The 24,003-nt window shown below is 37.6% G+C and overlaps 1 protein-coding gene across 1 annotated transcript in view; it reads right to left on the bottom strand.

The window, feature by feature from the left end:
- Positions 1 to 1,149: 1,149 nt before the first annotated feature.
- The window catches only part of LOC103249531 (zinc finger protein 573-like), a gene marked incomplete at its 3' end in the record, with an annotated part of 31,333 nt that continues 8,479 nt past the window's right edge, over positions 1,150 to 24,003 (bottom strand). The window contains exons 2-5 of the mRNA XM_021706640.1: positions 8,177 to 8,264; positions 6,540 to 6,672; positions 5,092 to 5,181; positions 1,150 to 1,190 (exon numbers count right to left, since the gene is read on the bottom strand). Coding sequence (XP_021562315.1) covers positions 1,150 to 1,190; positions 5,092 to 5,181; positions 6,540 to 6,672; positions 8,177 to 8,242 — 330 coding nt within the window. The remainder of the gene's footprint in view (positions 1,191 to 5,091; positions 5,182 to 6,539; positions 6,673 to 8,176; positions 8,265 to 24,003) is intronic.

The following is a 24,003-nucleotide window of genomic DNA, read 5'->3' as shown; positions in this document are numbered from 1 at the left end:
CAATCATGTGAGTTCAGGTGTCTGGTGTACATTGTCACTTGTGTGCATCCTCTACAAGTAGTTGTGCTTTTGGGCACTTTACTGTATGGTACTGAATAGAGTACAGTGAGTACAGAATCTTTATTTCAAGCCCAGGATGAATGGAAGCAAGCATAAAAGCAGTGGTGATGTAGCTGGTGCTGTATAGACAACTGTGCTAGTTGGGCACCTAGGCTAACTTTATTGGACTTATTAACAAATTGGACTTACAGACATGCTCTTGGAACAGAACTTGGTTGTATGTAGGGAACTTATTATATACTAAAGTTTGTTTTTCAACCTGACTCGCCAAAACATCACACAGCAACAAAAGAATGAAATCAAAGTATTTTATGGCCCTGAAAAGCCTTCTCTTGGGGACTCTCAGGTTCTAGGAACCTTGTAAACACTTACCCATCCTCTCTGAAGACTGCTACATACAGGACTTCATCTACATTTCAACAAACTTGGAGTTTTTCCAATTCCTTATCTCAACAAAACATCTCCTCTACTGATTTCTAAAATTCCTTAGAAAGATAGGAATTACAAACTACCAGTCAAGAAATCCTTAAATCCACCTATAACAAGTACCCCCCACCCCTTGCCTTGGAAATGTCCTGCCTTCCCAGGCTGAAGCAAGAAAAACTTCACATATGTTGATTTATTTTTTATTCTTATTTTTAATTTTTTTTTGAGTTGGCGTCTCACTCTGTCACGCAGGCTGGAGTGCAATGGCACACTCACTGCTACCCCAGCGTCGACTGCCAGGCTCTGGCGATCCTTCTGTCTCAGCCTTTCAACTAGCCGGAACTACAGGTGCGCTACCACACCCGGCTAATTTTTTATTTATTTTAGAGACGAGGTCTCGCCAAGTTGCCCAGGCTGGTCTCGAAACCATGGACTCAGACAATCTACTTGCCTCGGCCTCCCAAAGTGCTGGGATTACAGGCTAAGCCACCGAACCCGGCCAATTTATTTATTTATTTATAATATCTGTCTCCCTAAGATTGTATATAACCAAGCCACCATTCAACCACGGTGGGTACATGTTCTCAAATCTTCCTAGGAACATATGTCACAGATCTAGGTTCTCAAGTCTGGTTTAGAATAAACTATCCTAAAATAATTTACAGAGTTTGGCATCTTTTCATCAACTGGTTCTGGATTAGATCCTAGAATGGGAAAAAGATATTAATGAAAAAAACTGGTGAAATTTGAATAAAGTCTATCGCCTATTAATAACAATAATGTATAAATGTTAATTTCTTCATTTTGATTAACATACTATGGTTATACAAGATGTTTACAACTGGAGAAGCAAGGTAAAGGGTATACAATAACTACTATCTTTGTAACTCTTCTGTAAACCTGAAATTATTTCAAAATAACAAATAAATACACTGAATAAAATTTAAGAGTCTATAATAATTTGCTAATAAAACAAGAGCTCTTCATTAGAGAACAATGATAGCAAATGAATGTAGACAGAATCTACTTTCTACCATTTTAACTGGTTCAGTCATCACTAGGGGAACTTTTGTTGGGAAACAACGTTCACAGTCTCATATCACACACTATTTATAATGATAAAAAGAATATAGTAGGGGCTCGGAAAACAATACCCCAAAATGAAGACCTCAGAAACTACCTCAGAAGTAAACGTTTTTCTCTGACCTTTTTTTGTTCTCTCAGTCCCATTTTATTCTGAGGTTAACTATAAAGACTAGAATCCTGCATAGAAGTCAGAACGCTCTTTTCCCAAAGCAGCCATAAAATCTAAAAATATTAATCTAACTTCCTCCCTATCCCACTTTTCTAATGTAAAAACTGTACAGAAAGAAATTATCTGACCTATTTTATTTGATTGTAGGTCATAAAATCCCTATTCCAGATAGGGTCCTGCACCATACCCAGAGGGAAAAGGAATGCATGCTTAAAGAGACCAAGAAGAATCTAAACAGGCTTTGCTGGGTTTCCCCACTCAGTCTATTAGCATAAGATCATACCCTTTTTATCCGATAATATTTCTACATGGCTGTCTGTATTTTGTTAAACATAAGCATAAAAATTGACAGTTCCCCCCTGTATCTTTGGGTCTTCATTCTGAAAGCTCCCATGTCACATAAAACTATGATAAATACATTTGTATGCCTTTTCTTCTTAATCTGCCTCTTGCCAGTGATTTTCAGAGAACCATTAGATGGCAAAGGAGAAGTTTTCCTTTGACTTCAACAGATACATTCATGGAAAGCATCTCAAACAAGTTATATCATATTAAGCATCAAGACACAAACTCCCATTTAACTAAGTTATATTAGCATTGTCGGTGAAACAATCAATAATTTATCTCTTGTTTTAATGGGAGGAATAGAACATCACCTAGGGGTAAGTTTTCCAAAAATGTTTAGCTTGACTCTAATCATAAGGAAGTGATAATATATTGCAGATTGTAGGGCATTTTTTAAAAAATCAAGTGGACTGGACTCTGCAAAATTATTGATTTCATGATTGGTATGCAAAGGCATATAGAATTGCATAATGGACACTGAAGACTCAAAAGGGGAAGGAGGGAAGGAGAGTAGGGATGAAAAATCACCTGAGGAATACATTGTGCATAGGTGGGGGTGGTGAGTACACTTAAAGCCCAGACTTCTTTGCCACTGTACAATGTGTCCATGTAGCCAAAAACCATTTGTACTCCCCTTAAAGTCACTGAAATTTAAAAAATTTTTAAAAAGAATAAAGGAAATGAATACTTGTGTGATATTTTAATTTTATCATCACTGGGATGTTGGAGAACTGGTGCTGAGCAAAAGAGACTCAGGTCTAAGAAAGAAAAGTTCAATTAAACACTCTCTTGTCCTAAACTTGGCCAGGAAGTTACCACATGAACTCATCAGGTAATTTATTTTTATTTAAATATATAAACACACACACAAATATTGATAGACACAGATCTAGAAACAATCTTCAACCCAGAAAAATGGCCACCTCTACACCTAGATTGTGGTCTTGAAATACCATTTCCTACCAAAAGAAACTAAAAGTTTAGACTTATAGCTGAATAAAAGCTTGGTACAGAAAATATATAAGACAAACCTGGAACACCTAGTCATACCAGATGGTAGAAGAGATATTAAAAACTACTAGGAATCTCAAGAACATGAGAGGCAACATTATGAGGCTCACTAACCTAAGAATACAAAACTCTGAACAATAATAAGCATTATAACTCTAATGAGCTTAAACACAATTAATATACCCAAGTCCATAGATTTATAATGACAATAAAGTAATTGTTTGGTCACCAATGAAGGGTACCAGTTGTTTAACAGTTGAAAAGACAAATAAAGGGAAAACCAAGCATATATCTAGCCTTTATTATACAAACTGTATCGGTAGGTTACCATGCAACAGGTGATATAAAAATTATTTATATTTGCACATAGTAAGTAAAAAATAAATGTTGGAATTAGAATATGACCATTTTTAAATGTCTAATGAATTAATGTATCTAGGCACTGAGCATAAATGCCTGCTAAAATCAAAAAAAGGGAGACAACCAGAAAGTTTACACTAAGAACCTAATAAATCTAAGTTTATTCAGCCTGGACACAGACAAGAGGAGCTACCAATTCTCTCACATAACTTGCTATCTATATTAACATGATATAACTGTCCCACTGTCCTCCTTCACACAATTTTACTGCTCTGGAAGTTTCTTGCACAGGCAAATGGCTTCATATTACAGGAAGTTCCTAAAAGATTCATCAGCTCTTCAATGGCAAACATTAACAGAGTTTGCACTCCAGAATTCTTTGAAACCCTAGTCTCAAAATTCTTATCTGTTTCCATTAATTTTCCACTGTGGTATCTTGCTTTTCATCCAATTCTAATCAAGTCCCCACATAAACACTGACCTTAGGCTGGGCATGATGGTTCATGCCTGTAACCCCAGCACTTTTGGAGGCCAAGATGGCAGAACTGCTTGAGGCCAGGAGTTTGAGACCAGCCTGGGCAACACAGTGAGATTCCATCTCTAAAGAAAAAAAAATTAGCCGGGTTTGGTGGCATATGCCTGTAGTCCCAGCTACTAGGAAGGCTGACGCAGGAGCATCACTTGAGCGGAGGACTTTGAGGTTACAACGAGCTATGACCATGCCACTGCACTCCAGCTTGAGTAATAGAGTAAGACTGTTGTAACTTAAAAAAATATGTATATAGTATATATATAATATATATATATACATTCATTCTAATCATTCTAATCATTCTTATTCCTGACAATTCAAATTCAACAATACCTCATATAATCTGAGACCGCCTAACAATGAAACTGCATTTCTTGTCACTTTCCTCTTGGGATCTCTATTGTGGTCTACTTTGGCACTCCTCAAACTCACATAGCTCTTCCTATACTCTTCCCTTTATTCTTCACTCCTTCCCTTCACTGCCCTGCCATCCCCTTAGACTTCCAAGGTTTTAATTAGCTTGGAACACTCTTTGCCAGAAAAACACACAGCCTGTGAGTTTACATTATGTCTCTTCTCAAATATTAGTGCTCTAAAGAAGTCATCTCCAACCATCTTACCTAAAATGACTTGACCTCTGCTTACTTTCTATCACAGCTCATTCCACTGCCTAACATTACTTGTCTACCTGTTAATTTTTATGTATACTTTAGTACAATGTAAATTCCACAAGGACAAGGACCTTTGAAGTCTTGTTCTCTGTCACTATGTGTGTGTGTGTGTGTGTGTGTGTGTGTGTGTGTATGCAAAAGGAGAGTTGGAAAATAGCTGAACCCAAAAAATAGGTAATATATGGCACAAAAGGAAAAAGAGAATCTCCATCACTGAAAATGGGTTTGAAATATAAGAGAAATAAAGAGATAGGTAAATGGGTAAAGTTGAACGTTCTTCCATAACTCATCTCTATTTCATCCTCAGACCATAGGCCTTTGCTCTTGGTGCCTTGGAGGAGGGTCTTAAAAACAGCAATGCACAGAAGTGTCTCTTCTCCCTTACCATATGGACTGTCACCAGCCCTGATTGCTGCCCCTGCCTTCCTTACCTGAGTACTGTGTTTCTTCCCCCAAAAGCATCCAGGGCTCTTTTCCTTGCTCCAATAAGTCAACCACATCTGGCTTAGAAATGGAATGTCCTGCTTATAAGAAAAAAAAATGCCACATGATATAAAAATAAAAACAAAAGTCACAGAAACTTTTGAGCTTTGGTTAAATTTGCAATGAAATTAAATAAATAAAGGGTGAGATGACTGAAGAAATGTGGTGCTATGGTAAAACTTTATTTTAATTTAAACTTATATGCGCTCTGTTTCTTGAGAGCTTATCAGAGGTTCTAGCGGGGGAGCACAGTTACTCGTATAACCTTGACAGAAGAATGGTTCTCCTCTAATGGGGATGGTCATCCTCTTCAACTGAGTATGCAGCTTCGGGAGAGATGCACATGGAGCAGTAAGGGAAGAAGGAGACACCTGGCTAGCCAGTCAGAACAGCCAAATCAACTTGACGATCAGTGGGGTGACAAATGTCACAGCCAGATTGCCCTCACATCCAACAGACTCTGCCACTTAAGAGAAAGTTTAACAATGTTTGTGAAAGTCTCTGGAGGCAGAGAGGGCTGGGGCACAAATTCTTTTTCTTAAATCTACCAACCTTGTAACTTTAACCCTGTTACTTCAGCTCACTATTCTACAGTGTTGGCAATAATTGAGCATAACAATACTACTATCATACACTTTTTTGATGATTTAGTCATTTTATATATATAATTTTTTTTTTTTCTCAGATGAGATCAGGTGTATTCAGGGTGGTATGGCCATAGACTACTTTTTTTCTCAAAAGAGTGCTGGGGACATAACGAGCACAATTGTGCCAATTATAATTATTTTATTTCTATAAGAGGAAAACAAGAAGCATTCCAATTGATTTACAAAGTCGTCAATCAATATTAAATGCAAAGTTTATGAATTATAACTTTCAACTATCAATCATACAAATTGGCCACAGGAAACATTGTTTCAAATGAATACTGTTCATCCAATCCACTACTATGTAAGTCACAGAGGTTCTTCTCACACTGAGAAAATCATGAATCTGCATCTAACTGCTGTGCCTGCAGGTGGAACACTGTGCCTGCAGGTGGATCACATGATGATACAGTACACATCTATAGGAATTTTGGAATAAACACAATGGGAAACCAGGCTTCCTGGACAATGTCTGATCATAGAATAAATATATATAATTTTAATTCAGCCCCTTGGATATTAAAGAAGATAGCAATTATAAGGAGATGTGAAAGTCACTAAGAGATGGAGAAAGTCACAAAAGGTGCCTAATGGAAGAGCCATTGTTAAATTGGCAGAGCTCAAATCTTCCTCTAGGAATAAGAAAGAGAAATTCAGCTAAGTCTTGAAATACAGTCTTGAAATCCACTGTGCTGAACGGTAACACATCACAGATCACATTTTAAATTACTTGAGGCAAATAAACTTACCCAGTGAGACCAGGTTGCTATAGTTTTCCAACATCACATCCCTGTACAAGTCCCTCTGATTAGGGTCCAGGTATTCCCACTCCTGCCGAGAGAAGTCTATGGCCACATCCCTGAATGTAACTAATTCCTGAAACTGCAAACCCATGTATTATGAAATTTAAAAACATTTTCAGGATGGAAAGACAGGAAATCAGAAGAGCACATTCGAGAACAGGAGCGATATAGTACAAGTGGCTAATGACCAGTAGCAGACTAAAGCAGTGTCTACATATTCCTGAAGAATCCTATTGCTACAGACATATCTTTCTGTAAAATTCAGGTCTGCTGAGGAATAGATAAAATAAAATTCAAGATTCTGTATTCAATAAAACATTAAAGACAAAACTACATAGTCTTCTGGTTACATGATGCTTAAATTCACAATACGTACAAGTTACTATTTTCCTTTTAATAATTAAAAAAAGGGATGTTCTTTCCAAATTTAATATAAAAAAATCTCTATATTAAAAAAAAAGGTTTAGCTGGGTGCAGTGGCTTACACCTGTAATCCCAGCACTTTGGGAGGCAGAGGTGACAGGATTGCCTGAACCCAGGGGTTCGAGACCAACCTAGGCAACTTGGAGAGACCGTGTCTTTACAAAAATCAAAAAATTAGCTGGATGTGGTGTCACATTCAGCTACTTGGAAGGCTGAGGCGGAAGGATCGCCTGAGCCCAGCAGGTCGAGACTGCAGTATCTGTGAGCATGCTATTGCACTCCATCCTGGGCGACAAAGCTTTTGCAAAAAAGCCTCAGGGTCATCATTCATTATGTCAGAACATATCAAAAGCATTTTTCTTTGTTTTGACAAGTAAAATTTTTACTGGCTGTGCAACACTCCATTTTATTATGATATCTCAGACTTAATCCACCCTTTCCCTTCATTTCTTAGTTGAACAAAATTTCAAGTTTTCCTCAATTCTAAAAATCAACACATTTGCTCTTTAAGATAATATTCTCATGCACTGCCATCTTTCATGACTCAACATTTTTTTCGTTCTTAAGTGTACACTGATATAGGATGACTCACAATAAAAAAGATATTACTCAAGTTCAACCACAAAATGGATACTTGTGTCTCAGTAATTTCTTGGCAAGATCCATGATGTGTTTCTAACTAGTCTAAATTTCTCAAAGAACATGAGATCTCATCACATACTAAGATAGAGACCAACTGATAACCAAATCTTATCATAAAACTTATCTTATCTAAAACAAAATCTTATCTTAAAACTCAGGTCGGTGGGGAATTTAAAAGTCTAGAGGTACTCAAATAGGATCAACATCTCTAGGGACCTATAAAGGAAGCTCAAATAGTTCCCTGATGGGACTTCACCCTTTTACTGCTCTATCATAGACTTTGATTGAAGAATAAGCACATAATTTTATTGAGTAAATTGAGCAAAAAATACAAAAACTGTATAGCAAACACTCATAGGGAGAAAATTGAGGTATTTGTTACCACTATTTACTGCAGGATAAACTGGAGAGCAGACAACTGAATGAGAACTTCTTAAATAGTAAGTTTTAGTTTAATGAAAAAAATCCACACAACCTAAAATCATAATATTGCAAGAAAACAGAAACAATCAACTTACACAGGTCATGGTTTTAGAAATGTAAGACCTGATCAGTCCTCCTTGGGGTTCCACTACTGGAAACATTCAAACGCCAGAGAATCCAGAGCTGAGAGAAGAAAAAAGGATTTAGTTCTTCCAATATGTCTTAATTTAATGAAATCTTTCTCCTCCTCCATTTCTCTTTTTAAAAATAGCCCCTCACAACTGGACTCATAACTTAAGAAAAAAGAGAAGATGGATTTAAGCTCTTCCTCAAACCCTAGGAGACCCAGATACACAAAGGTAGTTGTAGAGTCACTTCTGCATTGAAGCCAGGTCCAGACACTCTAGCAGGGGTTTCCTGGACAAGCCCCCATTTTAGGAAGGTTGATCTAGACCTGAGATTAGGCTGCTTAATCTTTGCATGAGTAGATCCACCTGCCTTCATTCCCACTTTCCACAGCTGAAGGAAGCCTCATTATCCACACTACAACCTCTTTTATGTTATCAGGATCAGTTGAAACTGGTCAATATATATAGGAGATAACGTACTACACAAATAATTTCTTAGGCCTGGTTCTAGAGCATAACCAACATGGCTAGTTAAATATAGAAATATATGAGTATCCAATAGAATACAAAACAGCTATTAAATGCTATGTAGGGAACCATATTTAAGGACATTACACATATTTCAGATATATTGTTAATAGAAATTTAAGATTAAAATAAAATGTACAATATGATTAGATCATTAAAAGAGACAGAAATGGACAATGAGAGACAGGCCATAGGACATCAATACACTGTGATCTTGATTTTCTGGTTTTAAATATACTTCATAATTATTTGAATATTGGTCATACATTAACTTTGAAATATACATGTGGGGGCTGGGTGCAGTGGCTCATGCCTGCAATCCCAACACTTTGGGAGGTTCATTTGAGACCTTCCGAAATTCAAGACCAGCCTGGGCAACAAAGCAATACCTTGTCTCTACAAAAAAAAAAAAAAAAAAAATTTAGCTAGGCATGGTGTTTTTTGTATCTACTTGAGAGGTTGAGGCAGGAGAATTGCTTAAGCCCAGAATTCAAGGCTACAGTGAGCTATGATCACACCTCTGCACTCTAACTTGGGTGACAGAGTGAGACCCAGCTCTAAAAAAAAAAAACAAAACAAAAATGTGCATGCACACAAATGTATGTGTTAAAAGGTGGTTTTATTTTGCTACTTAGGGGTCAGCCATGGTGGCTTACACCTGCAATCCTAGCACTTTGGGAGGCGGAAGCAAGCGGATTGCCTGAGCCTGGAAGTTTGAGACCAGCCCGGGCAAGACTTGGCAAGACCTCCTCTGTACAATAAATCAAAAACTTAGCCGGGTGTGGTAACACGCACCTGTAGTTCTGGCTACTTGGAGAACTGAGGCAGAAGGATCACTGGAGCCCAGCAGGTTGACTCTGGGGTGGCTGTGAGTATGCCACTGCACTCCAGCCTGGTGACATGCACCTGTAGTCCCAGCAACTCAGAAGGCTGAGGAGGAAGGATCACCTGAGCCCAGGAGATCAAGGCTGCAGTAAGCCATAAACATGCTACTGCACTCCAGCCTGAGTGACAGAGACCCCGACTCAAAAAAAAAAAAAAAAAAAAAAAAAATATATATATATATATATATATGTATGTATGTAAGTAAGTAAGTATATCTATAGCTACTTAGTCACAATGTCTTCTGGGCAACTAATAAACCAACTTATCCTACTAGTCTCACTTCTTACCTAACATCACTTGAAGAAAAAAATAATAGTGAAAAAGTTTACAGAATACATTCCACTAACCTCCACATAGATTCCATGGGCTTAGTTACACTTGTTTATTATATACCTTACAACAATGTGATTTTCCCTAACTCTCTCTAGTGGTCTTTATACTGAACTTACACTTTCCTAATGACAGTTTATGTTCCTTGATAGATTATTAGCATTTAAAAGTAGCAACTAAGTATTTTTAGTCACTGAATCATCACAAAAGTGAATATCACTTGGTTATACATATTGTAGGTCTATAAAATATCTGATTTTTATTTTTTTTTAGTTGGAGTCTCAGTCTTTTGCCCAGGTTGGAGTACAGTGGCACAATCACTGTTTACTTTAGTCTCAAACTCCTAGGCTTAAGATCCTCTCACTTCTGCCTCCCAAATAGCTAGTATTACAGGGTGCACCACCATGCTCAGTTAATTTTTTTCTTAAAATTTTTTTGTACAGATGGGGTCTTGCTATGACACCCAGGCTGGTCTTTAACTCCTAGCTTCAAGTGATCCTCCCACCTTGGCCACCCACAGTGCTGGGATTATAGGTGTGAGCCACTGTGCCCAGCTGTCATGGATATTTTGATAGGGATTACCCATCTCTACAAAAAAAACTTAAGAAAAAAATTAACTGAGCATGATGGTGCACCCTGTAGTCCTAGCTATTTGGGAGGCAGAAGTGAGAGAATCACTTAAGCCCAGGAGTTTGAGACTAAAGTGAGCAGTGATTCTGCCACTGTTCTTCAACCTGGGCAAAAAAGTGAGACTCCAACTAAAAAAAAAAAAAAAAAATCAGATATTTTATCCCTATTTGATAGATAGCTATGGATAGTATGGACATTTTAACAATGTTAATTCTTCCAATCCAGGAACTTATGAAATCTTTCCATTTATTTGTATTATCTTCACATTCTTTTATCAGTGTTCTGTAGTTTCTATTGTATAGGTCTTCAAATTCTTGGTTACTCCTAGGTATCTTTTTTTCTTTAGAAGCTATTGTAAATGTGATTGGTTTCTTGATTTCTTTTGCAGATAGCTTTCTACTGACATATAGAAATGCTACCGATTTTTGTTGATTTTTATGCTGCAAATTTTACTGAATTTGTTTATTAGTTCTAAGAGTTTGGTGGGGGAGACTTTAGGACTTCCTACATAAAAGACCATGTCACCTGCAAACAGGGAAAATCTGATTTCCTCCTTTCTAACTTGGATGCCCATTCTTTCTTTTGCTTTCCTAATTGCTCTGGCTAGAACTTCCAGTACTATGCTGAATAAAAATGGTGAATGTGGACATCCTTGTCTTGTTCCAGATCGTAAATGAAAGCTTTCAACTTTCCCCCATTCAATATAATGCTAGCTGTGGGTTTGTCATACATGGCCTTTGTTGTGTTGCAGTATGTCCTTCTATATCTAGTTTGTTGAGAAGGGTCCATAATCCCCCTCTCACTTGAAAACACTTCAGATATTTCTACTTTTTAGGATCATAGATTTGTCAGTTAAACTTAATTACCAAGAAAAAAAAAATGGCCAACTAAGGTAACATTTTAGAATTCAATTTTTAAAAGGAGATTCAGTGTCATTTCGCAGAACACAGAAATAATCGCTGATGTCAAAGTGCTTCCAAGTATCTATTGTATGAAATTTAATTATCTATTTATGTATCTAAATATCTATTATTATATGAATGTTGTATCTAATGCACTGGAAACATTGTTCATACTATAGATACTCAGAACAGATACTGACAGAAACCAGAATAGATGGTAAAAGTTAGGAATAGTTATATAAATCTCCACGTTGTACTGAAGAACAGGATTTAGACTCCTGTTTAATTCTTAATTTGGCAATTTATCAGATCATAATCTCTGAGCAGCTTTAGGTTACTGCAAAGTTTTCTCTAAAGTTGCTGGGGGCAGGGGAAGGGCACCCATTTTTCCTTAGGTATTTGAGAATCTTTTTTTGCTAATACTTGATTATTGAGAAGAATTGTATGCTTAAAGTCAGGTTTTGACACTTTTAAGTTAGCATTGTAAGAATGTAGGTCAAAGAAGCATCAATTTTTTTGGTATTAAAAAATGGAATTAGTAGAATTATATTTCTTCTAAGTAGTAAAGTAAGGAATTTGTAGGGTTCTTCATCTCAAATAATAATAGTTAACTTACATCAAACAATTATTTTTTAGATTTGTCAATTATATACTTCATCTTTGTAGATTATTTTATATACTAAGTGATATTCTTTCCCAACTCACCAATGAGACCTTAAGGCACTGACATGTTATTAAGAATCAGAGGTTAAGTCTGAAAGTCATGTCCTAAAAGACTAACAATAAAGTCTATATTTGTTATCTCAATAAACCACCTCTGAAATATTGTTTATTTAAAAAATCTACCTCCCTCCCTCAGTAATTCATTATAAATGTCTTTTCTTCATTTGTTGGTTAAATAAATAATTATTGATAATAGCATAATATGTCAGTACATACATACAGTACAATTCTTTTAAGATATTGCCTACTATTCGACAAGTTTCCAGTTTTCTGTTATCAAAAATTTCCTTAAAATGTTTCTGCACACAATTTGAGTATGTCTATATTTGTATTTGTGTGTGTGTGTGTGTGTGTGTGTGTGTGTGTGTTTTGTTTTCTTTTGTTTTGCTTTGAGTTGGAGTCTCACTCTGTTGCCCATGTTGGAGTGCAGTGGCACACTCACAGCCACCCCAGCATCAACCTACTGGGCTCTGTCGATCCTTCTGCCTCAGCCTTCCAAGTAGCCAGAACTACAGGCACACGCTACCATGCCCAGCGAATTTTTTATTTAATGTAGAGACGAGGTCTTGCCAAGTTGCCCGGGCTGGTCTCAAACCCATGGCTCAGGCAAACCACTCACCTCGGCCTCCCAAAGTGCTGGGATTACAGGCTGCCATCGAGCCCAGCTGTGTTTTGTTTTTTACAATAAATTTCTACAAGTGGACTGTAGCATCAAAAATCAGACATTTTGCGCAGTAGCTCACACTTGTAATACCAGTACTTTGTTGGGAGGCCGAGGCAGGAAAATTGCTTGAGCCCAGGATTTCGAAACAAGCCTAGACAACACAGCAAGATCTCATCTACACACACACACACACACACACACACACACAAATTAGTTGGGCATGGTGGCGCATGCCTGTAGTACCAGCTACTCGAGAGGCTGGGATGGAAAGATTGAAGGAAGGAGGTTGAAGCTATGGTGAGCCATGATTGGTCATTAGAGTAATGAAAATACTGATGATTAAGGTTCATTGTTCTTTGTCCATTGAGCCTCTGTATAACTTTCTTAACTTGCAAATACTATCAATTACCTTCATATTTCTGTTACTACTGAATCCTGATGAGTTCACAATAATAGTATAATAATAGCAGTTAATATATATTGAGCACTCCTTATGTTCTAGCTCTGTTGTTACACGCTTTTTAAAAAAATTATTGTCATACGTCTATGAAGTAGGTGCTTTCATAATACACATCTGAGAGCTGTGGAACAGAGCCTGAGTGAATACGCTGCCAAGCTCATGTAGACAGAAAATGGCTGAGCTAAAATTCAAACCAAATTTGGAATATCCCAGGCCCATTCTCTTCAGGATCATAGCACACAGACTCTCACAGTCTATACAACAACTGCCTGAGAAATGCAGGCTGCCAGACCACAAACAACACCTGGCCAGTACTAACAATTATTTCTTGGAGATCATCTGAACATATTCTACCCCTAATTGACACACTTCTATTCTCCAGTACCAAATTATAGTCCCGCTTCCAAAAGCATTACAAAGTGGATGACTTTGTCATTTGTGGACTCCTAGACCTCTAGAGAAAGAATATCTAAGATATCTGGTGTGTGATTCCACATAAACCCACTTTCCCTTGCACAATAATCACCTAAAATACAGCCCAACTTTGTGATATGAATGATCTGCCAATTGAATACATGAATACTACCTGGAGAGGAGAGAGAAATAAGAACCATTGTGGGTAAAGATTTATCTCAATAAACTCTGTCATCACTAGGGAAGCAAGGCCTAAAGGTAGTCAGTCTCTACACAGTCCACTTCAGGCAAAGAAAACCAAATGTTCTCATGTCCAAATAAAAATTTTGTGAACAAAAAGGAAACAAACTCACATGAACTTTGATTTTGAGGCATCAACAATATTTCTTAACCTTCATTATTCATGAATACAACAATTCTTTTAGAGGAAAAGTGGGTCATGACCTCACATATAAAATGAGGATACAAGAGCAGAAATCTGTATCTATGAGTTCACAGCAGGTACCTGGGGTTAGAGCTGGGGGAATGGTGTGGTTCTGAAACTTATACTGCCCCCAGAGATCCCCAAGGGAAGGCTTCCACCAGGGTGTGTAACTCCAGGGGGTCTTCCCATAATGTCTTTCCAGGAGTCTGGCTTAATAAGAGGTACCCTGCAGCTCTAAAAATTCCTGTCCCTAGTTGATGTGTATGCTTTCTTGCTGGGAACCTTCATGCTAGTGCTCAAAACGTAACTTCTCTCTTGGCTGTGAAAACTGATTAAATGAATTGGAGTTATCTTGTCATATCTAATTAAATAAGTTGAGAGACTAGGGGGTAGAAAAGAAAAGCACTCAGGGCACAAGCACCTACCCTGGGATTACTTCGCAAAGCAGCTGACAAAATGACTTGCTATAAACTTAAGACCAGTTTTTATCTAGCAGCTACTGAAACAATTGCTCTGACTGGTTTTACCTGCTACTCTCGCTCACATATCAGTTTGCCACATCCTGAGTTTTCTTTCAAAACAATAGGTAACATTTCTCTAATAAAGCTAAGTAGAAAAAACACAAATAATTTTTCCTCTGCATTCACACAACAATCAACACAAAAGACTTCTGGGAACAAAAGGTGTGGAGGGTTTTCCCTCATACCAAGCAAGCAATCAACTGTGCAATGAGTGTCCAGTTGAGTCTCCTTCAGGAGATAGCATCAAATCCCAGAGGTTGAGGGCTCAGTCCCACAAGACTGTTCTTCCTTCAAACATCAGCTGCAAGTCCTGGCCTCCAGAACTTCGTGCATGTTTTAAACATGCACATCAATAAATGTGTATGCCTTTTCTCTTATTGTCAGCTCATTTTCAGCAAACTTGCAGAGGACAACTTTGCCCCTACACCCCAAATTGCAATTCTGTTTTTCCCAAGTAAAATGGTTTGTTCAGTGATTTCTTTTTATACTTTATTTGATTTTGACAGGGCTATTTATTTAAGCTACAAGTGGCTGTAAGTTGAGAGAGCAGAGGAACCAGTAGGTAAGCAACTCGGTAACATAGGCAGAGCTCCACAACCTATACTCACATAAAAACCAGTTGTCCTAGTCACAAGAGCACATTCACATACTACTCACAGTGTCACAACCATAAATGCCACCATGGAGACCCAGCCTAGCCTGTTACACACACTCACAGACATGGACATGACACACTCACTCCCACTATTGGCCACTCCTAGTGACATAAGCCCTTTCCTCTGCTTCTCAGGTACACACAGATGAAGATCCAAGTATGACACATCCTGTCTATGCCCCAGGACTCCTCGCCTCCTCACCTCGTGCAGCTTCAAAGTCCCAATCTCTAGTATCACTGCAAATTCAAGTCTGGCTTTGATCTAATTCTGAAAAACAGCCTGCAGTGGTTTTTTTCCTATGATGCGACTATCTTACCACATGGTCCCTAAAGACCACGAGGGCACAGGAAAACCTAAAATATCAAGATTATTCCAGCCTCAGTGACATCTGAGAAATGTGATCTTTTTTGTTATTGTTGTTCTTGTCATGGTTTATTTTCTTTATAATTAACACATAACTGTACATATTTATGGGGTACAGTGTTACGTTTCAATACATGTATACACTGTGTACCAATCAAATCAGGGTAATTATCCATCATTTTAAACATTCATCAAGAAATGTAATCTTAAAGAGGGAAATTCCTGAGTAGGAGCCCCAACATTTAAATTGTTCCCACTGCATTTTCAATCCACCCTCAAACAAGTGGCTTCTGAAAGACTTCTGGATTTCCTGTTTACAGTGAACTCCATAGGTCATGGTTAACTAAGGATTGGCATTTCTAGACTGTGTCTGAGAGGAGGTTGCTGATTATATGACTGGATTAAAAAAACAGTTCTTAGCCACACTTGGTGGCTCAGCCTGTAATCCCGCGCCTTTGGGAGGCTGAGGTGAGTGGATTGCCTGAGCCCGCGGGTTCGAGACCCACCCGGGCAACTTGGCGAGACCTCATCTCTACAATAAATCAAAAAATCAGCCAGGTGTGGTAGCGCATGCCTGTAATTCTGGCTGCTCGGAAGGCTGAGGCGGAAGGATCGCCGGAGCCCAGCAGGTGAGGCTGTGGTGGCCGGGAGCGGCCACTGCACTCCAGTCTGGGTGACAGAGTGAGACTCCAACTCAAAAAAAAAAAAAAACAACAGATCTCTGTATTGAATGGAGAAAAAATAAACCATTCAGTGACTCTATCACCTCACTGCCCATTAACTTCCCTTCTCTCCTCCCTTCTTACACAGGCATATCTTGTTTAATCACACAGATATTGCATGTTTTACAAATTGAATGTTTGTGATTATGGTGATCTGTGATCAATGATCTCTGATGTTACTATTGTGATTGTTTTGGGACACCATGAACTGCTTGTATATAAGCCAACTTAATTGATGAATGGTGTGTATGTCCTGACTGGTCTGTCAACTGGCCATTCGCCGCCCTTCTCTCCCCTCTCCTTGGGCCTCCCTATTCCCCGAGAGATAACAACAATGAAATTAAGCCAGTGAATAACCCTGCATGGCCTTTGTGAACAAGTGAAAGGAAGAGTCACATGTCTCTTCCTTTAAATAAAAAAACCCATTTGAGGTCGGAAAGGCAGTTTCCAGGCAGATGTTTTTGTAGAATCATTTTTTGTGTGTAAGGTTGTGATGGCATTTGTGTAGGGTTGTAATTTTGCAGTCTTTGGGATAGTTCTTGTTATCAGGCATTTGTGCTTTCTCAGCCTGTTAGGGTTTTCTCTGCCTGTTAGGGTTTTCTTTCTTTTTATTTATTTTATTTAATTTTATATGAGACAGAGTCTTGCTTGTTATTGATCCTTGTAGCCAAAGATAACGATCTTAAAACAATTATGCAATCCTCCCCAGTTTTTCTTTAAAAACCTTTGTCTTCCTCTCCCTCCCTGAGTACCCACATAGTCTACTGTGGTATGCATATTCCCTTTGCAATTCCTGTTTCCAAATAAACATAATTTTCTTTAAAAAAAAAATTAAATAAATAAATAAACCCAAAATTATTAAGCTCAGTGAGGAAGAAATGCTGAAAGCTGAAGTAGGCCAAAAGTTATGCCTCTTGCACCAGTTAGTCTTCAAGTGGTGAATGATAAAGTTTTGGTTTTTTTTTTTTTAATTTTAAAAGATATGGGGTACAATTCAGGGTTAGGTGTACAAATAGTCATTGTGTAGGTAAAGTTTGGGTCTCACTTTGGTCCCCACTTCACCTGGTTTGAAATCAGGTACACTTATTGATGAGGTGTGACCCCCCCTTCCTCCCCAGGCAGTTTCCCACTACTGCCAATCCCCCTTTTTAAAATAGTATTATGATAATTGTTCAGGGTTCGCTTATGAGTGAGAACATGTGGTATTCAGTTCTTTGTTTCTGTGATAGATCACTCAGTATTATAGACTCTAAGTCCATCGAAGTTGCTGCAAAGTTCATAATTTTGTCCTTCTTAATGGCTATGTAATATTTCATCGTGTATATGTTCCACATTTTAAAAATCTAGTCCTCTTTCAATGGGCAGCACGGTTGGTTTCATGTTTTTGCTATTGTGAATAATGCTGCAATAAACATGCGTGTGCAGGTATCTTTTTCATAGAGTGATTTGAGTTCCTCTGGGTATATTCCCAGAAGGTCAATTTTTAGATCAAAAAGTTCTTAAAGCAAATTAAAAGTGCTATTCCACTGAACACATACATGATAAGAAGGCAAAATGGTCTTACTGCTGCTATGCAAAAAGTTTTGGTGGTTTAGAGAGAAGATCAAACCAGGCAAAACAATTCCTTCAGCCAGAGTAAGGCTCTAACTCTCCACAAATTCTGTTAAAGTTGAGAGAGGTGAGGATGCTGCAGAAGGAAAGTTTGAAGGATGATTCATGAGGCTTAAGGAAATATGCTGTCTCCATAACATAAAAGTGCAAGGTGAAACAGCAAGTGCTGAGAGAGAAGCTATAGCAAGTTATCCAGAAAATCTAGTTAAGATCATTGATGAAGGTGGCTACACTAAACAACAGATTCTCAGTGTAGACAAAACAGTCTTATACTGGAGAAGATGCCACCCAAGACTTTCATAGCTAGAAAGAAGTCAATGCCTGGCTTCAAAGTTTCAAAGAACATTCTTTCTCTCTTGTTACAGACAAATACAGCTGGTGATTTTAAGTTGAAGCCAATGTTTATTTACCATTCTGAGAATCTACCCTTAAGAATTACACTAAATTGACTCTGCCTGTGTTCTATAAGTGAAACAACAGTGCCTGGATGACAGCCATCTATTTACAGAATGGTTTACTGAAAGTTGTAAGCCCACTCTTGAGATATACTATTCAGAAAACAAGATTCCTCTCATAGCATTACTGCTCACCGACAATGCACCTAGTCACCTAAGAGGTCTGATGGAGATCTACAGGAAGATAATATCTTCATACCTGCTAACACAACATCCATTCTGCAGGATCAAGAAGTCATTCTGACTTTCAAGTCTTATTATTTAAGAAATGCATTTCAGGCCGGGCACAGTGGCTCACACCTGTAATACCAGCACTTTGGGAGGCTGAGGCAAGAGGACTGCCTGAGCCCATGGGTTCAAGACCAGCTTGGGCAACATGCAAGACCTCGTCTCTACAATAAATTAAAAAAATTAGCTGGGCATAGTGGCACACACCTGTAGTTCCAGCTACTTGGAAAACTGAAGTGGAAGGACTGCCTGAGCCCAGCAGGCTGAGGCTACAGTGGCCGTGAGCATGCCAATGCACTCCAGCCTGGGCAACAAAGTGAGACTGACTCAAAAAAAAAATTTTTTTTTCATAAAGCTATAGCTGCCATAGATGGTGATTCCTCTGATGAATCTGGACAAAATAAATTGAAAATCTCCTAGAAAAGATCCACCATTCTAGATGCTATTAAGCCTATTTGTGACTCATGGGAGGAGGTCAAAATATCACCATTAACAGGAGCTGCAGGAAGTTGATTCCAACTCTCATGGATGACTTTGAGGGGTTCAAAACTTCAGTAGAGGAAGTAATGGCAGATGGTGTGAAAATAGCAGGAGAATTAGAATGGAAAGTGAAGCCTGAAAATGTGAATTAATTGCTACAATCTCATGATAAAACTTGAACAGGCAAAGAGTTGCTTCTTATAGATGAGCAAAGAAAGTGGTTTCTTCAGGTGGTATCTACTACTGGTGGAGACACTTTGAACATCATTAAAATGACAACAAAGGGTTTGGAATATTACATAAACTTAGTTGATAAAGCAGTGACAGGGTTTGAGAGAACAGACTCCAATTTTGAAAGAAGTTCTACTGTGTACAAAACGCTACCACACAGGATGACATGCTCCAGAGTAATCTTTCCCAAAAGAAAGAGTCAATTCGTGTGGGAAAAAAACTGAGGTCCAGAGAATTTGAGTAACTTGCCTTACTGGTACTGCCATAAGTGACAGAGTTGTGTTTGTACATATTCTATCCGCGTATCTTAAAAAAATTACTCAAATGCCTTCCAACTATTTAATATTCCTGTCCCTTCTTTCCTGAAACATAAAAGTTGTCTAGGACCTTCTGTGCCTTCTTTCCCCATCTGTCCTTGTCTTGTACTCTCTCTTTTTCTATGTTTAAAACCATGTGCCCCATTCTGAAATTCTTTAAACACCTCGGTGCTGAAAGCACAGGACGTGAAACTTTAACAACAGCTGCAAAGATGGTGCCTGATGAAAATCAATTGATTATAATCAGTTTCTATGTTTACTTTTTTTATTAACTTATGAGGAGACTATCAGATCTTATTTTTAATTACCAAAAGTAAAATATTTACCTTTTAATTACAAAAAGTAGGCCAGGGCAGTGGCTCATGCCTATAATCCCTGCACTTTGGGAGGCTGAAGTGGGAGGATCACTTGAGCCCAGGAGTTTGAAACAAGAGCAACATAGTGAGACCTCATCTCTACAGAAAAAAGAAAAAATTAGCTAGGTGTGATGGTGTATACCTGTAGTCCCAGCTACTCAAGAGGCTAAAATGAGAGGATCACTTGAGGTCAGGAGGTCGAGGCTGCAGCGAGTTCAAGCCTGGGTGACAGAAAAACCATCTCAAAAAAAAAAAATTACAAAAGATAAAACCCCAACAGTAGACAAGTATATAAAGCAAAATAAGAAATTACTTGTTTCTGATTTTCCCACTCTTATGGAGTAATCATTTAAAAATCTTGATTCATAGCCTATAATACTTTGTACACATATACTTTTATAAATCACATATGAGTATATGCACATAAAATCCTATATAACACATGTATATAACATGTTTTGTTTTGTTGAGTTGGGGTCTCACGCTGCTGCCCAAGCTAGAACCCAGTGGAACAATAACAGTTCGCCATAGCCTCAAGCTCCTGGGCTCAGGCGCTCCTCCTGCCTGAAAAATAATGTATATATTTCTTCAACAACACAATCACAGCAATGTTCCTGAAAGTTCTCCTTACCTCTCCAGAGAGAATGAAGGCTGCTAGCTCTCTTTTCTGTGGCTCAGGTCCCCAGCCTCTGCCTCTCTTCTTCACTTAAATCCTACTTCTGTCATTTCAGTCTTCCATATCTTTTCTTTTCATCCTTCTTTTTGTATTTTTATTTTTTTGAGTTGGAGTCACTCCAACTCACTCCAGACCAAGATGGAGTGCAGTGGCACACTCACAGTTACCCCAGCATCGACCTGCTTGGCTCTGGCAATCCTTCTGTCTCAGTCTTTTAAGTACCGGAACTACAGATGCGTACTACCACCCCTGGCTAATTTTTTTGTTTTATTGTAGAGACAAGGTCTTGCCAAATTGCCCAGGCTGGTTTCAAACCTGCGGGCTGTGGCAATCCACTCGCCCCAGCCTCCCAAAGTGCTGGGTTACAGGCTGGGCCACCGAGCCCAGTCCATCCTTCTTTCTTAATGTTAGAAATCAATTTAGCCTTCTCATAAAACTTTCAGTTTTTCTGAACACTGTCACTATCAGCACTATCAGCATGGCCAGGCAGGAGGGAATGAATAATTATGCTATATGGATAACATTTTTCTTTCTCATGTACAAATACAAACATACAATTTTTTTTCCATTTTGGGGTCAAATATTACTATTTTTCAAAGTCTCTTTTTCTTCATAATGTAAAATATAAACATCTGATAGTCCTAAGTTTATTTTGTATTGAAGTAATCTTTCTAAACTTATCAATTCTAATAAATTGTTTTTTAAGTTTGTTTTGCTACTTAGATAACCATAATGTCTGTGGATGACAAATATTTTATTCATTTTCTTTCCATTCTTAAAAAAATCTATTGCTTGCCTTTCTTCTTATGGTTTTTAGAACCTTCAGAATCATTAAGTTTATGTTGAACGCTAACAGTTCTATTTAAACCCCTAGTCAAAGTCCTTCTCTTAAATATTCTATATTTAGTATAATGTTGCTGCAATATTATATAAACTTTACCAAGATTACATTCTCTTCTATGATATTTTTCCCTCAAGAATTCATTTATGTAAGAGAATGGGAAGATAAGCCACAGACTGAGAAATAGTATTTGCAAAAGATATATTTGATAAAGGACTGTTATCCAAAATAAAGAACTCAACACTAAACAGTAAGAAAACAAAAACCCAATTGAAAAATAAGGGAAAGACCTGAACAGACATCTCTCCAAATCAGATATACAAATAACAAATAAGCATATGATCTCTACTAATAACTTGGAGAAGGAAAAAAGAAAAAAAAACAAGTACATGAAAATATGCTTCAGTTCATATGTCATTAGGGAAATACAATAGAAAACAATGATATGCCTATCAGAATGGTTAGAATCCAGAATACTGACAATGGCAAATGTGGTGAGGATGCAGAGCAACAGGAACTCTCATTCATTGCTGCTAGGAATGCAAAAATGCTATTATCACTCTGGAAGACGGTTCATATGTTTCTTACAAAATTAAGCATAAGCTACAATCCAGCAATTATGCTCCTTGGCATTTATGCAAATGAAAACTTATGCCCACACAAAAACTTGCACACAAATGTTTATAGCAGTTTTATTCATTATTTGTAAAATCTGGAAGCAGCTTAGGTGCCCTTCAGTAGGCAAAAGAATAAATAAGCTGTGGTACACTCAATGAAATGTTATTCCATCGGTAAAAAGAAAAGAGCTGTCAAGCCATTAAAGGACCTGGATGAAACTTGGATGCATATTACTAGGGGAAAGAGTACTTTTAAAAGTCTACATATTATATGATTCCAGCTACATAATATTCTAAAAAAGGTAAAACTATGTGATAGTGGTTGCCAAGGGTTAGGAAAACAAAATAATAAACAGACAAAGTACAGAGAAATTTTAGGGCAAAGGAACTGTTCTGTACAATACCATAAAGGTAGATTCAGTAGTCCCCCTTATGTGTGGGAGATAGGTTCCAAAATGCCTGTGGATGCCTGAAAGGTAGTATTGAATTGTATATATACTATGCCTTTCAGGTCTTTTTCTATACAGATGCTCCTCTGTATATGTCCCGATAAATCCATTGTCAAAAATGCATTAATATCCCAGTAAACTCATCATAAAGTCAAAAAAAAAAATCATAAGCCAAACTACTGTGAGTCAAGTACTGTACATACATGTCTAGGATAAAGGTTGATTTATAAATTAGGTACCATAAGAGATTAACAATGACTACTAATAAAATAAAACAATTATAACAATATCCTGTAATAAAAGTTATGTGAATTTTGTCTCTCTCAAAATACCTCATTGCACTATATTCGCCCTTCTAAATGTGATGATATGAGATGATGCAATGCCTACATGATGAGATGAAGTCAGGTGAATGATGCAGACACTGTAAGGTACTGTAAGGTACTGTAAGGCTACTACTGATTTTTTAATTATACATCAGAAGGAGGATCATCAAGCCATACTGATGCTAGTGGACTGTGGGTAATTGAAACCATGGAACATGAAACCACTTGTATGAATTTGGTGTTGCAAATTCTATGGGTCTGACTTGGCTAATAACAATATGTCAATGTTGGTTCACCAGTTGTAACAAATGTACTCCTCTGATGCAAGATATTGATACATGGGAAGGCTGTGCCTGTAAACTTAAAACTACTCTAAAAAATAAAGTCTATTTAAAAGGGAAAACATTTTTCAATTGTGTTCCATATTAAGCTTGTTTTTCCAGCTTTATTTTTGATTCACTATATCTCAGGTATATAGTTTCCAACTTTTAAAAAACAGTTATTTCTGATTATGTCTCTTTAAGCAATATAATTTCAAAACTTTATATAAACATCCAGTGTCTTTTAGCTGTTGAATTATTCATAAATTTTTTTATTTTTATATTAACTTATTTTTAGCATCTAATTTCATTTTTTACTTGGTATCCTTCCTATGTCCCTTTTAGTTTTTCATTACCTGGGTCAAGTTTTCTCCTATTAGTTTAAATGCTATATATTCTAGTATGCTCTTTGGATCCTGTTGGTGTCAGAAAAATTTTTTTGAGCTTTTTCTTTTTTCTTTTTTTGAGTCAGAGATTCACTCTTTCACCCTGGCTGGAGTACAGTGGCATGATCACAGCTCACTGCTATCTCAACCTCTTGGGCTCAGGTGATCCTTCTGCCTCAGCCTCCTAAGTTAGCTAGGAGTACAGGCACACATCACCATACCTAGCTAATTTTTAAATTTTTTGTAGAGATGAGGTCTCGCTATGTTGCCCAGGCTAGT

This window comes from Carlito syrichta, unplaced genomic scaffold (genome assembly GCF_000164805.1).
Source record: "Carlito syrichta isolate Samal-C Ts95f unplaced genomic scaffold, Tarsius_syrichta-2.0.1 Scaffold43554, whole genome shotgun sequence".
Classification (NCBI taxonomy): domain Eukaryota; kingdom Metazoa; phylum Chordata; class Mammalia; order Primates; family Tarsiidae; genus Carlito; species Carlito syrichta.
The sequence above is the reverse complement of the archived record's forward strand: the minus strand, read 5'-3'. Positions and strand labels throughout refer to the sequence as shown.